This window comes from Chenopodium album, chromosome 25, assembly GCF_948465745.1.
Source record: "Chenopodium album chromosome 25, dcCheAlbu1.1, whole genome shotgun sequence".
Taxonomy (NCBI): domain Eukaryota; kingdom Viridiplantae; phylum Streptophyta; class Magnoliopsida; order Caryophyllales; family Amaranthaceae; genus Chenopodium; species Chenopodium album.
The window spans coordinates 18,904,405-18,919,120 of NC_137858.1; the positions used below are offsets into that span (position 1 = coordinate 18,904,405).

General features: G+C 37.7%; 1 protein-coding gene across 1 annotated transcript; it reads left to right on the forward strand.

Annotated features, from left to right (window-relative positions):
- Positions 1-3,492: 3,492 nt before the first annotated feature.
- Positions 3,493-7,519, forward strand: LOC145614776 (uncharacterized). Its single transcript, XM_081669840.1, has 10 exons — positions 3,493-4,103; positions 4,176-4,227; positions 4,323-4,657; positions 4,807-4,860; positions 4,981-5,120; positions 5,230-5,809; positions 5,916-6,036; positions 6,138-6,187; positions 6,356-6,499; positions 6,917-7,519. Exons 1-10 carry the CDS (start codon positions 3,684-3,686, stop codon positions 7,172-7,174), a joined length of 2,154 nt encoding a protein of 717 aa, XP_081525966.1. The 5' UTR covers positions 3,493-3,683; the 3' UTR covers positions 7,175-7,519.
- The last annotated feature ends 7,197 nt before the right edge of the window (positions 7,520-14,716 follow it).

Consider the following 14,716-nt stretch of genomic DNA (forward strand, 5'->3'; position numbering starts at 1 on the left):
GTACTTCGTGCACTTTTGAAGCATCTCTCATTCCTTGACTTCCATAGCCCCCATAAGGTTGCTATAAACAACGCACAACGGTGACTGTGTTTACCATCCTCGCTATAAATGAGCAGGATATAGTGCTGAATCCAGCCTTTCAAAGAGCTGGAATCAGGAGAGTCATGGCAAATAGTAAGGGAGCCATTCTCCCATACTTCCTTTGCCAGAGTACAGAATCTAAAGAGGTGTTGGTTGTCCTTCAAACCCACCCCACAGTGATCACAGACCTCATTGACTTGAATCCCCCGCCTGGCCAAATTTTCTTTGACCGCAATGCCATCATGAAAGAGTTTCCATAAAAAAATCTTCCATTTTGGCTGAATATCCAATCTCCAAATTAGCTTTACGAAGTCTTGATCCCTTTCCTGGAACGCGGAAATCCCTAGTCCCATATCTTTTTTTAAGAAGTAATAGCCAGTCTTCACCGTGTACTTTCCTGAGGGGTGATATTTCCAGTAAAGAAAATCATCCTCATTAGAATACGGGAGCTCCATTGAAAGAATAGATTTTGCACTATTCCACTCAAAATACTCCCTAACCCGCCCTGCTTTCCAAGAGCCAGAATTCCCATCAATAAAGTCCTTCACCTCCCAATTCAAGGCTGCCCGCAGCGTTTGATTTGAAATCGCAATAGGGATCTCCCCCCTTACCCAGGGCATACTAATAGCCTTAATCTTCTCCCCATTCCTAACCTTCCAAGCAAACCCCTCTCTAAAAACTTGGGTGACCTTATGTAGGCTCGACCTACCCATAGAAAGATTCCCCTTTCTTACCAAAGGACTGGAGATGTTACAAATACCACACGCTTGGAAGCCCCGGTGGACCCTCGAGAGAATGAGCTTTGGATTTTGGTGCATCCTAGTTGCTTGTTTGAAGAGGAGTGCATTATTTAGGGCTGAGAAGCCTCTAATTCCTAACCCTCCCATACTCTTCGGGAGTTGGGTGACACTCCTACTTATCTAGTGTAACCCTTTATTAACATTATTAGACCACCAGAACCGAGTAATTAAGGAGTCAATCTTGTTTGCAACGCTTTGAGGGAGTTTCATACACTTCATGACATTAGCGGACATGCTGATAAGCACAGTGTTGATAAGGATTAACTTTGCCGCCTGAGAGAGGCACATAGAAGCCCATGATAAGATTTTCTCCGACACTTTGTCCACCAAAAACTGGAAGTGAGACTTCTTCTTCCCTTGTATATCAACCGGAGCTCCTAAATAAATCCCCATATTTTTAGTTTCAGGCATGGCTAAGCTCTCTTTCACGGCTAATCTTTTATCATTGTTAACCCCCGAAGAGAACTTAACAAAAGAATTCTGAAGATTTAACTGTTGCCCCGAGGCTTTCCCAAATCTTTGAAGTATGTCAGTGATACATTCACAAGAGGCCTCATTTGCCTTGAAAAAGAGCATAATATCATCTGCAAAGAATAGATGAGAGATCGAGGGAGACCTTCGTGAAGCTTTCAACCCCTAAAATAGATGAATATCCTCTGCTAGAGATAATATTCTTGACTGGATATCCATGCAGAAGATAAAATGATACGAGGAGAGAGGATCCCCTTGTCTTAGCCCGCACTTAGGTGAGAAGTGATATGAAGTTTTCCTGTTAATAACAGATTTAAAGCTTACCGTTGAGATGCACTGTGAAATCATTTTTACCCAGTGATCAGAGAAACCATAGGCCTGTAAGACCTTAAGAAGAAAGATCCAATCCACCCTGTCATATGCCTTTGACATATCAATCTTTACTGCTGTGAAGTTCGAGCCTTTCTTCGAGTTTATGAGGTGCATAAGCTCGTGACTCAAGAGGATGTTGTCCTCCATATACCTTCCTGGGATGAAGGCACTCTGGTTCTCCGTAATGAGACTAGGAAGGATCACCTTTAGCCTATTCACAAGGCATTTTGAAATACACTTATAAACTGTGTTGCAAAGGCTGATAGGTCTGAACTGATTGGCGACTTCTGGCACCTTCACCTTTGGAATTAAAACTAACAAAGATTGGTTCCATTCCTACAGCATATTACCTGACCTCTGAAACTGCTTCACACTATCAACCACTAATTGCCCTACCTCCTCCCAATAAGCTTTGAAAAAATCCACCGTGAAACCATATGGGCCTGGAGATTTAGAACAATGCATGTCAAACATTGCTTTTTTGATTTCACCATCTGTAAAGCCCTTATCCAACAAAGCCCTATCCTCTTCAGAAAGAGAGGGGATGTGCAGCTGACGGAGGAGAAGATCAATGTCCTTCCTATGACTAGCACTAGTGACGGGGTTGTAAATATCCTTGATTGAGGTTAGGATGACCTCTTCCACCTCCTTTTGCCCCTCTACCTCGGCTTTGTTGTCATCTCTCAGAGTAAGAATTTCGTTAGTTAGTTGTCGTTGCTTAACCTTCCTATACATGGTCGGGGTTGGACAATCTCCAAACTTTACCCAACTAGCCTTCATCCGTTGTTTCCAGAAACTAGAACTCAGCTGACTCTCTGGAATGAGCATATTTATACGTTGGATGTACCCTACCCCTTCTTGAAGAGTGTTGACATTCATACCTGAACTTTGGAGATCTTTAGTAAGTTTTCTCCAGTTGATTTCCCAAACCTTTTTATTCTCCAAACACCAGTATTGGAGTTTGGACCTCAACCTATCCAGCTTTCACGAGAGTTGGAACATATGTTAGCACTTGATTAGCTGATTGCTATTTTTAGTGTAATACTGCTGTATAATTTATTCTTTAGGGCTAATTATTTAGGGTCTGTTCTGATTACTGAACTGAACTAAATATTTTATGAGAGGATGATATTAGGAACTGAATTGAACTGAACTAAATATTTTATGAGAGGAGAATATTATGAACTGAATTGAACTGAACTGAATATTTTATGAGAGGAGGATATTAGAAACTAAATTGAATTGAACTGAACTTAATTTGACAATTTTTAGGAAAAAACACCGTTTCATCATAAATTCGTATTTTTAAAATTTGGTTTAATACTATTTCAAAACTAATATGGTTTGGTTTGGTTTGAAAAATTGATCAAACTGTATTTTGCGGTTTGATTTGGACTCAGACCGCACCAAACCGGACTATGTTCATCTCCATGACCCAACCAAAGTCACTTATAAAAAAAAAAAAAAAAAAGTAAAATCAAATCACATCACCTTATCTCACCACCCAAAAAAAAAAAAAAAAAAAAAAACAAAACAAGACAAATTAGAGTGCATTACAACGAAATCGCAATTCACAATTTCAATAATACATCTAACATCTTACTTTATTAAGAAGATGATTAATGGTGTGATTGGTGTCATATAAAGACTACCTACATAAATAAAATAAAATAAAATGAACCAAAGTTTAAGCTCACTTCGCAGAAGCCGCGCACTTTTGGCAGATCGCACAAATTAATTCACTTTTAGGCGGGAGCTATTTTCACAATTTGCCACTTCACACTTTCACTTTGGCGCCTTACTTTCATTTCCCCAAACTCAAATTTTCGCCATTTCTCCAAATTTCTCTTACTAAATTATTTCCAAAAAATTATTCACTACTTTCTCTGTCTTCCAATTACTCTACTTCACAATTTCAGATCTCATTCTCACTTTTATTTTTCTCTCTCCTCCATTTTCATGGATTCCGAGACTGATTTAGATCAATTGCTACTTCCGCAGTCTGAAACTCCTACCCCAACGGATCAGAACCCGAAGATGAAGCGGTTAAAAAAGAATGACTTCACTGCGAATGATATTACTATCGGTTCCGCCCCGGCTGATGAGATTGATGGGTTGGATACAGGGAATGATGAGTTTGATCCTTTATTTGGGGATTCCAATCAGTTTTCTGCGAAACGGGTTTTGGATTTTGATGATAGTTTAGATGGGTTAGGGTCCGAAAATGATAATGATGATCCTGATTTTGAGAAGAACAAACAGGAGAAGAAGAAAAGGGAAAGTTCGGTTGAGATTCGTGATGGTAAAGAGAAGAAGAGAAGAGTGAGGAGTGATTTAGAGAAGAATAAATCGATTGTTTCGAATCGAAAAGAGAAGAAAGTAAGAATTCTGCTATTTTTATTAAATTTTTAGTTTGAGTTAAAATTTCTGAAGTTTAAATGATTGTTTTAGGAGAGGAAAGCGCGGTCAAATCAGCAAGCAGATTTTCAAAGGGTGATGAGAGGTAGTTTTATTAATAGATATATTGATTTTTGATTAATATTTGTGGTTATTATGCATTTATTTTGGTGTTTATAAGTGTATTTTGATTTTGTGTAGATATGAAAGGTGTGGGATTTAAGCCTATTCCTATGGTTGAGAAATCGATTTCTTCGGTGTTGGAAAAGATCAGAAAAAGGAAAATGGAGGTGTCGAAAAAGTGGGCTTCCTACACTGAAGAGGATGAGGAGGAGGTAGATGTAGGTGTTGACAAAGATGAGGCAAAGGAAGTTGGAGTTATTATAAAAGATATGGCTAAAGAAGATGGAGGTGTTGAAAAAGATCAGGTTAAGGATGATGGAGGTGTTGAAAAGGATAAGGAAATCGCGGTTCCCTTGATACCGACAAGTGAAGAAAAACCCGAATCATGTGATGAGCAAACTACTTGTGGCAATGTAAGTGAATCACATTGTTACATTTTTTGTAGCATGTGATTTAAATAGTATGTTGTGTCATGTTTATTGTTATTGTAATAAACAAGCATTAAGATTCTGATTATTTTGAGTAAGGGTTGTTAAGAGTTTATGTTTGTGATCTGATGCAGCCTTCTATGGATGAAATCACACAGTCGTTTCGTGCTCCGATAAATGATACACAGGTTGCCTTGTTGACATATCTATCATTTTTTCTTTACTCACAATAGGTTTTAAGCTGTTTGGAGTTGTTTTTTTTTTGTTGTTAAACTTATAGTTGTTTACTGTGAATGTACAATCTGTAGGACTTGTTTATAGATTCTGAAAGGAATAATTCACAAGACGACGAGTTACCTAGCTGCCCTGATGAAGATATAACTCCATCAGCACCATCAATGAACTTAAGATGGGATTCTGGCCATTCTGCAGCTGTTGATGATGACCTGTAATTACCAATTTACTTGATATATTTGCTTAGGATTGTTTGGCATGTTTTTGCTTGCTCTTTGTTGATTACCTTGAACTTGATAATTGTATTTGTACATTTTTTGCAGCTCTTCTAGTGATGAAGAAAGTGACAAGGAAAATACTGACCCCCACCCAAAACACCTGCAAAGAAGAAGTTCCAGCGCGACTGGTGATCCAGTCAAAGACTTTGTGGATGAAGAAGCATTGGAAGATGATAGTGATGATGATCTTTTGCGCTCTCAAGAGCAAGACGATGAGGATAATTCTGACATGGAAGAAAATTGTGATTATATTGCTACTGATGTTAAAGAAAAGCCAATTGATGGTGAAATGCGCAACCAATTGCACCAGCAATGGGATCAGCAACACGACGAAGCTGTGACAGAAAAGCTCTTGCAGAAGCTAAAGTATGGTACAAAGAAGAGGGCGCCATCCATTTCTGATAACGAGGATGCTGACAGAACAGATGGTGATGAAGAAGAAGAAGATGATGATGATGAAGAAGAAGATAAGAATGTACCTCACATGTCCAGTTCTCGTGCAACTACAAAAAGGCTAAAGCAAATGATTCCTCTCATGTTTACTGATAAAGATGATGGTTTCGTGTCATCTGATGACGAAGAAACAGAAAGAATGTTATCTAAGCAGTGCTTGCTTCAGAAAGCGGTATATGATACTACTACCTAAATATTTATTCTGCTTCTGTTTCATACTTGCCAGAGTTACTAATTGCTCTGTGTGTAATCTTATAATTACTGGTAATCACTATCAGAAAATGGAAAAGCAGCCCAAAGTTATGCCACCAGTAGCGGATGAGACATCGAAAGAAGTTCTAGGTCGTATAAAGAAGGTTAATGTTCCGCCTGAAACCAAGAAGAAAGCAAAAACACCATGTAAAGTCAGACCTATTTTTGATTAGCATTGTATACTTAATTTTACCTTATAGAGTTTGTCTGCTGTTGTTCTCATTGTCTTTTGTTTTTCTGTTTTCTAGCAATTTTTGAAGCTCTACTCAATAAAGGGAGCAGCAGTGACTCTTCAAAGGTAATAAATACTCGTATATTATGGTATGATCTGCTGGGTTCGGAAGTAAGCAATCTGACTTTTGAACAATAATGATCAGAATGTTTTGAAAGATGCTTTTCCTGCTGATATTTTATACCCTGTTTATGTAATTGATCATTCTTTGATACTTTGCTTTTGAAATGGTAGTCTTCCTTTTTGCGACGAGCATCCAGCCATCCCGGGCCTTCAAGTCATAGGCATGGGCCAAAAAGTGGAAAGTCATTTATTTTTGGACGAGATGACAGCAATAGCCGGAGCTCAATGACTTCACTGGAAGACTCACTCAACATGGTAAGCTTAATTCACTAGTCATTTTAACATTAGAAGGAAGCATCTATTCTCAAATTTCAAATATCTGCAGATTTATCCACACTGCAGCATATAAGATCCCTACTTACAAGTTATAATGCGAGTTAGAATAGACTTAATAATGAATTCTGAATTGATACTCCCCATATCTAAAATCTGGTATGTATATTCACATGAATCTTCATTTCACCTTGAGTTCCTATGTTGGATCCCTTATATTAGATTCAAAATATGACGCTGTCTACAAGCAAATGTACAAACTATGTATACAATCATATCTTGCATTCTTGCGTTACTCAAGCTTGGGTATTCAAGTACACTTGGGTTTGCATAGCAATCGTAGCATATTGATCGTCTTATAAGTTTATCTTGATCTAAACATGTACACTTCATATCCAGGGCCAAAAAGAAAATCAGCCGAAGAAGAATAGCTCAGCTAAATTTACTGGCTCTCAGGCCAAATTGAGTACCCAACACACCGAGATCAGAAGTGAAACAGCTAATAGCAGCTCATTATATGACATACTCAGAAGCTCTTCTGCGGAAACAAGCTATGATACTCGTGATAATGCAGTTGATCATGAAGCTGTATTTGCTGCATTTAAATCAGTGAAGAAACAAGTAAAGATTGAACGAAGAACATATCAAGGACCTTAAAAATGTGTCTTAGGTCTAGTTTTTGTAGGTCTTTCATATTGTAGTATTTACTGTTAGTCTGGTAAATTATGTGCATTATTATATGTCAAGATGTTCAGCATTTATAACACCGGCCTTCTAATTCCAACAAATCAAGAGGTATGTCTCTGGCATTATAGCTGCAGATGTTCTCCTGACAAAGTTAACTTACAATTTGCTAGCACCTTATGCAATAGGCTAAAAATAGATCATGCGTCGAGTTTCAATGACCACCAATTATGAAAAAAAGATTGAAAATAACAAGCTAAGGCTTCAACGAAATGAGCAAGGATCCAACGCATTACATAGATGTAAGACAATCTTGCTGAGCTTGTAACATTTTTTTCTAAGCCCCATTATAAACTGATGGAAACATTAGAAATTGTGCTTGTAACATATGATAGACTCGCTGGTAGCCAGATAGGTTATTATAGAGCTATCAAGCCATACATATTTCATAGGCTAGTCCAAAGATTTACTACATTGTGAGTTGATGGGGTTGTAATACTTGTAATGCAAATCGGAGTGTTGCTAAGTGAGTGTAGGTAGACGATTGGGATGTAGGAGTGAGGAAATTGAAGGGCATGATGAGATCATAGTTGCAGATGAAAATTATTTGATATGTCAGAATATCTGCAAGAATTTTTCATGGAGTATAGGGAGCTATGAATTTGTAACTGATGTGATGCTGATTCCCTTAAATCTTGATGCTGATTTCTCTCCTTTTTCTTCAGTTATATTCATTTCTGACATTGTATCTTTATTTGATTGCAGTTCTATATATAAACATCTTTATAACACAACAATTCTGCTTTGCTTATCAATTGACAACAAGACTTCTAGGCTATTTAGTATTTTAGTTTACAAGTGTCTCCTCTATAAATTATAAGACACTTGTTCAGAAGGTGTTTCAAATTATTTGTTTACCAAGTACACTAGCTGTTATTGTAAATGATCTGGTTATTAGGATCCTATAAAGGAATGAGCACGAAGATAGTGTAGGAAGAGCTTGTCAAGGCTTTACGGCTCTATCGAATAGGAGCTGCAAAATCCGACTCAATGCATTAAGATGGTTCAACCAGCAGATTGACAATGCGTGTGAAATGTGAAAGACTATGAAGCTTTTTTTTTTTCTTTCCAAATATCAGAACAATTAGATACTTAAAAAGCAAGGGAAGGAAAATTAAAAATATTGATGTACATAAGCTTATTATCTTATTTGAATAAGAGAGAAAGTGCTACTTCATGTATGTCAAGTTTTTAGTAGTCTTATGCATTATAGATTTATAGGAGGAAGTTAACACTAGCCATTTGTTGATATGTGATAATAAAGCAATTAAAGTTTGGACCTAAAAAATAATTGAGAATTTGAGATACTTCCATGAACCATAGCAAGCAAATAGTACGTATTACTCCTATTCAAATAAATAAAAAAATAAAAAATTAGTATGTATTACTTGAGTAGATTAATTCATTCCTTTCAAACCAAATAAGATTAAACACATGTAACTTGTGTCTAAATTCCACCTTGAGCTTGACTCGATTTGGAGGATGTTATTTCTATCTCTTTTGGTTTTGATTTTGTGTTTTTGTCTCATGTTAAAAGGGATGGTAGGCTGGTAGCTTTTTTGCACATCATCTTGCTAGAGTTTTTGCTGCTTGAACAAGTTTGGGTAATTTATGTTATACTAATAAGCAATAAAACAGAATTAACTTATCTCTTGATGTGTGAACCAAACTGACAATAGCCGCGTCGTGGAGAACCACTCACCTACAAGACGATTCCGCGCTACCTCCCGGTGCAGTAGACTAGATGCGGTCGCCCTCCAGGATAAGCACGGCGCCGGAGTTTATGTGCACTCACAAACCCGACTGGAATTCAGAATACTTGCCCAGAAACTCAAGAATAGTGTTTAGTATTTTAGAGAAGAGAGAAGATTGGAATTGTTGTGTTTTGTGACTGATGAGAGCGATGGTATTTATAGGGAAAAACAACTCATGGTAACCATATGAATGTGTCTAGGTTCATTCAGCCAAATGACTAGATACGTCACAACATGAAGGTGGCTAGGTTTGTTCAACCAAGTGACTGGATACGTTACAAACACAAAGGTGTCTAGGTTCGTTCAACCTAGTGACTGGGTTCGTTCAACCAATTGACTGGATACATTACAAACACAAAGGTGTCTAGATTCTTTTAACCACATGACTGGGTTCGTTCAACCAAGTGTCTAGGTTCGTTATTTTTCTTGTTTTTTCATCAAGAATTTCCAACAATCCCCTACAGATTCGAAGATGAGGAAAAAGAAAAGAATGAAAAAATGATTTCTGGGCAAAACAAAACAATTTCATAAGTGTCAATGTCTCGCGACTTGAATTAATACATAGTGGACATCAAGCTATGATCCCTCACCTACCAAGTGACCTTCGTCTTGAACTCAATAGGGAGTTAGGGACCCGTCACTTTGAGCCACACAATTGAACATGTATAATATTCTGAAATTCCGCGAATAAAAGTGACGCATTATATTGGCCATACGTCCAGCCTGGATGCTCATAGGTGCTCTAGAGTATAAGCCCACGAAATACTCATAGGAAGCGGCCACACTTCCACACCTAAGTAGGTGAACTCCATCAAGTGTGAGCTACAACACACCTCCAAAAATATGGATATGGGTTCATTAAGAGCCGTATGCTCAACCTCCTTCTCATTTGTAGCTAAGCACAAAACAAACATCTAGAGATGGACAAATAAAATAAAATGTGCTTCCGAATTATTACATAATGTTCCCCTTTGAACTCATAGTGAGTAGGAGTTCATTATTTCACAATTCATACAACGGGCTTTAGCCCCATCTCTTCCGATGTTTCCAAAACAAGTTTTTTACATAGGACTTTAGTTAACGAATCCGCAATGTTCTTTTCGGACTTAACATAGTCCAGTGATATCACCCCTTCAGACAACAAATTTCTGACGGCTTTATGCCTCAGACGGATGTGTCTCTTCTTCCCATTATAGGCATGGTTGTGTGCAACAGCAATAGCGGCTTGCGAATCACAATGAAGTGCAACTGAAGGAGCTGGCTTCCCCCACAGTGGAATATCTGCAAGCATGTTCCTCAACCATTCTGCCTCATGACCTGCCAATTCAAGAGCAATAAACTCAGATTCCATAGTAGACATAGCAGTACAAGATTGCTTACAAGATTTCCAGGATACAGCTCCACCCCCAAGGGTGAAGACATAGCCACTAGTGGAGTTAACTTCATCATTATCGGATACCCAGTTGGCATCACAAAAACCCTCCAAAACTCCAAGAAATTTGGAGTAGTGCAAACCCCAATCCATAGTACCCTTAAGGTACCTAAGCAACCTCCTTAGAGCAATCCAATGATCACTGCTTGGATTATGAGTGTACCTGCTCAACCTACTAACAGAATAAGCAATGTCAGATCTAGTGTAGTTCATAAGAAACATAACACTACCAATAATTCTAGCATATTCAGACTGATTAACTGCATTACCATTATTTTTCTTTAGGTGGAAACTTGGGTCATAGGGAGTCTTAACTGGATCGACATTAAATGAGTCAAATTTTTTAAGAAGTTTTTCAACATAGTGTGACTGATTAAGACAGATGCCATTTGGAGTCCTTTTGATTTTTTACTCCCAAAATCACATCTGCCTCACCCATGTCTTTCATTTCAAAATTCAAACTCAAAAATTGCTTTGTCTCATTTACACGATCCAAGTTAGTCCCAAAAATCAACATATCATCCACATAAAGACAAATGATTACACAACCATGACTATCATGCTTAAAATAAACACAAGGGTCACCTTCATTAACATGAAAACCATTACCTGTCATATTCTTATCGAATTTGTCATGCCATTGCTTTGGAGCTTGTTTAAGCCCATACAATGACTTGACTAACTTACAAACCTTTTCCTCTTGGCCCGGAACAACGAACCCTTCAGGTTGGATCATGTAAATCTCCTCATCCAAGTCACCATTCAAAAATGCAGTTTTGACATCCATTTGATGAACAACAAGATAAAAAATGCAAGCAAGAGCAATTAAAGTCCTAATGGTTGCAATTTTAGTAACAGGGGAATAACTATCAAAATAATCAATGCCAAACTTTTGAGTAAAACCCCTTACCACTATCCTTGCCTTATACTTGTCTATGGATCCATCGGCCTTTAATTTTTTCCGAAAGATCCATTTACAAGTAATGGGCTTACAACCTCTAGGAAGTTCAACCAATTCCCAAGTGTTATTATTGAGAATTGATTGTGATTCACTATCAATTGCTTCTTTCCAAAAAACAGCATCAACTGACCTCATTGCCTCATCATAGGTTCTTGGATCATCTTCCAAAACAAAAATATGCACAAAATCATCATCAATTAAGGAAGATTAAGGTAAATAGGAAGTAATAAAATCAGGACCAAAACTGTTTTCCTTTCTTGCCCTTTTGCTTCTCCTTAGCTCCAAAACAGAATCATCGTTAGTAATAGGAGCATTAATAATAGGTAAACTAACAGAACTACTAGCATGCAGTTCACTATCATTAGAAGGAGACATTTTCAAAGGAAAAATGTTCTCAAAGAACTCAGCATCTCTTGCTTCAATGATATGACCACCTGCATAAGAGTTGTTAGCACCTTTAACAAAGAAACGATAAGCTGCACTTTGATAAGCATATCTAATAAAAATAGCATCAACAGTTTTGGGACCAATTTTATCCTTCTTGAAACTAGGTATGCCTACTTTTGCTAGGCACCCCCACACTTTCAAGTATTTCAGGTTTGGCGCTCGACCCTTCCATATTTCGTATGGAGTCTTGTCAAGCTTCTTGTGAGGAACCCTGTTCAAAACATGACAAGCAGAAAGAATAGCCTCCCCCCAGGCCACGTGTTATTAGGAAGCCCATAACTAATAAGCATAGAATTCATCATATTCTTTAAAGTTCTATTTTTTCTTTCAGCTATACCGTTTTGTTCGGGTGAATAGGGAGCCGTCGTCTCATGAACAATGCCAAGTTGCTCACAAAATGCCTTAAGAGTGTCAGGGTTGTACTCACCACCCCTGTCACTCCTAACCCTCTTGATCTTTTTGTCCAACTAGTTTTCTACCTCAGCTTATATTTGAGGACCATTTCCTCAGCTTCGTCCTTAGACCTGAGAAGATAAACCATGCACAAATGTGAACAATCATCAACAAAAGTAATATAATACTTTTTACCCCCTCTACTTTCGTGATTATTAAAATCACCTAAGTCACTATGAACAAGTTCTAGTACTTCAGTCTGTCTATCTACTGATTTAAATGGCTTCTTAGTAAATTTGGATTCAACACAAACTTGACATTTTGAAAAATCAGTGTTAGAAAAACTTGGAATCAAATTTAAGTGTTTAAGCCTTTTAATAGAATCAATATTAACGTGACCTAATCTAGCATGCCATAAATCAATTGACTCAGCAATATAAGCAGAAGAAGTACTAGCATTCTTATTCATAGTGTCAACTTTAACATCAAGAGTAAAAACCCCCCATTATAAAAGCCCTTCCCCACAAATTCCCCATTGCGAGTAAGAACTAATCTATCAAAATCAAAGGAGAGCTTCAGTCCAGCTTTCATGAGCAAACTGCCAGAAATTAAATTCCTGCGCATTTCTAGAACATGCAAAACATTAGTGAGAGTAAGCAATTTTCCAGAAGAAAGAGTGAGAACGATCTTCCCTTTGCCTTGGATAGAAGCAGAAGCTGAGTTGCCCATGAAGACATTTTCACCTTCAACCTTGTCATAGGTACTGAACATGTCCTTGTTGGCGCAGATGTGCCTGGTAGCACCAGTGTCAACAATCCACTCAGCAGCATTACCTGTAAAGTTAGCTTCTAAAATAACAGCAACAATAACGTCAGAATCCTCAATAAGATTTGCTTGACTTTGCCCATTCTTCTTCTTGACCCTGCAATCTTTAGCCCTGTGACCAGTCAGACCACACTCATAACAGATCCCCTTAAACTTGTACTTCTGAATTTTCCCATTAGGCTTAAGGTTACTGTTTTTGGCTTTGGACTGGTTGTTTGATTTGGGTTCAACAAGGTTGGCTTTGGCAGAAGAAGAGGAAGGAAATACAGAAGGGGTTTTGTCTTTGATACGGTTTTCCTCAATTTTGAGGTGGGCAGCAAGTTCTTCTAAGGTTAGGTCTTTCTTTTTGTGCATGAGTTGGTTACGGAAATCCTTCCAAGAGGGAGGGAGTTTCTCAATCAGAACAATAGCAAGGGTAGTGTCACAAATAGATAGACCTTCAGCAGCCATACTAATACAAACACTCTCATAAGCATGAATCTGATCAATAATAGGCTTATATATCATCAACAACTTGAAAACTTAACCACTTACTAACACAATAACGTTTAATACCAGCATCATCAGTTCCATATTTTTTCTCTAAAGCATCCCAAATATCCTTAGCATGATAAAAACCCATATAAATATCCAACAGACTATTCGACATATAATGCAACAACATGCCCTTACAGGTTCTATCACCCTTAGAAAACTTAATCTCATATTCAGACAAATCATCTTTATCAACAGGTTCAACAATAGCATCAAGCACATATGCAACATCAATCTGCTCCAAATAAAAATGCATCCTAACAGCCCAACGTTTATAATTTTTTCCATCAAGAGGTTCTAGTTTAGACATATCAGGAACAAGGAATTTGGAAGCCATAATCGTCTTTTAGATTGTTATACTAATAAGCAATAAAACAGGATTAACTTATCTCTTGATGCGTGAACCAAACTGACAATAGCCGCGTCGTGGAGAACCACTGACCTACAAGACGATTCCGCGCTACCTCCCGGTGCAGTAGACTAGATGCGGTCGCCCTCCAGGATAAGCACGGCGCCGGAGTTTATGTGCACTCACAAACCCGACTGGAATTCAGAATACTTGCCCAGAAACTCAAGAATAGTGTTTAGTATTTTAGAGAAGAGAGAAGATTGGAATTGTTGTGTTTTGTGACTGATGAGAGCGATGGTATTTATAGGGAAAAACAACTCATGGTAACCATATTAATGTGTCTAGGTTCATTCAGCCAAATGACTAGATACGTCACAACATGAAGGTGGCTAGGTTTGTTCAACCAAGTGACTGGATACGTTACAAACACAAAGGTGTCTAGGTTCGTTCAACCTAGTGACTGGGTTCGTTCAACCAATTGACTGGATACATTACAAACACAAAGGTGTCTAGATTCTTTTAACCACATGACTGGGTTCGTTCAACCAAGTGTCTAGGTTCGTTATTTTTCTTGTTTTTTCATCAAGAATTTCCAACAATTTATAGCCCTTTTGAGATTTCCCCTTATGTTTTGATAGACACTTTGTTCTTGAATTAATCTAAGCTTGCTTTTGCTTGTTGTGAAAAAAAAAACCTTTTTAGTTGAATTACCCACAAGATTTTTGATTGATAAAATAAAATTGAAATTATCAAATTATTT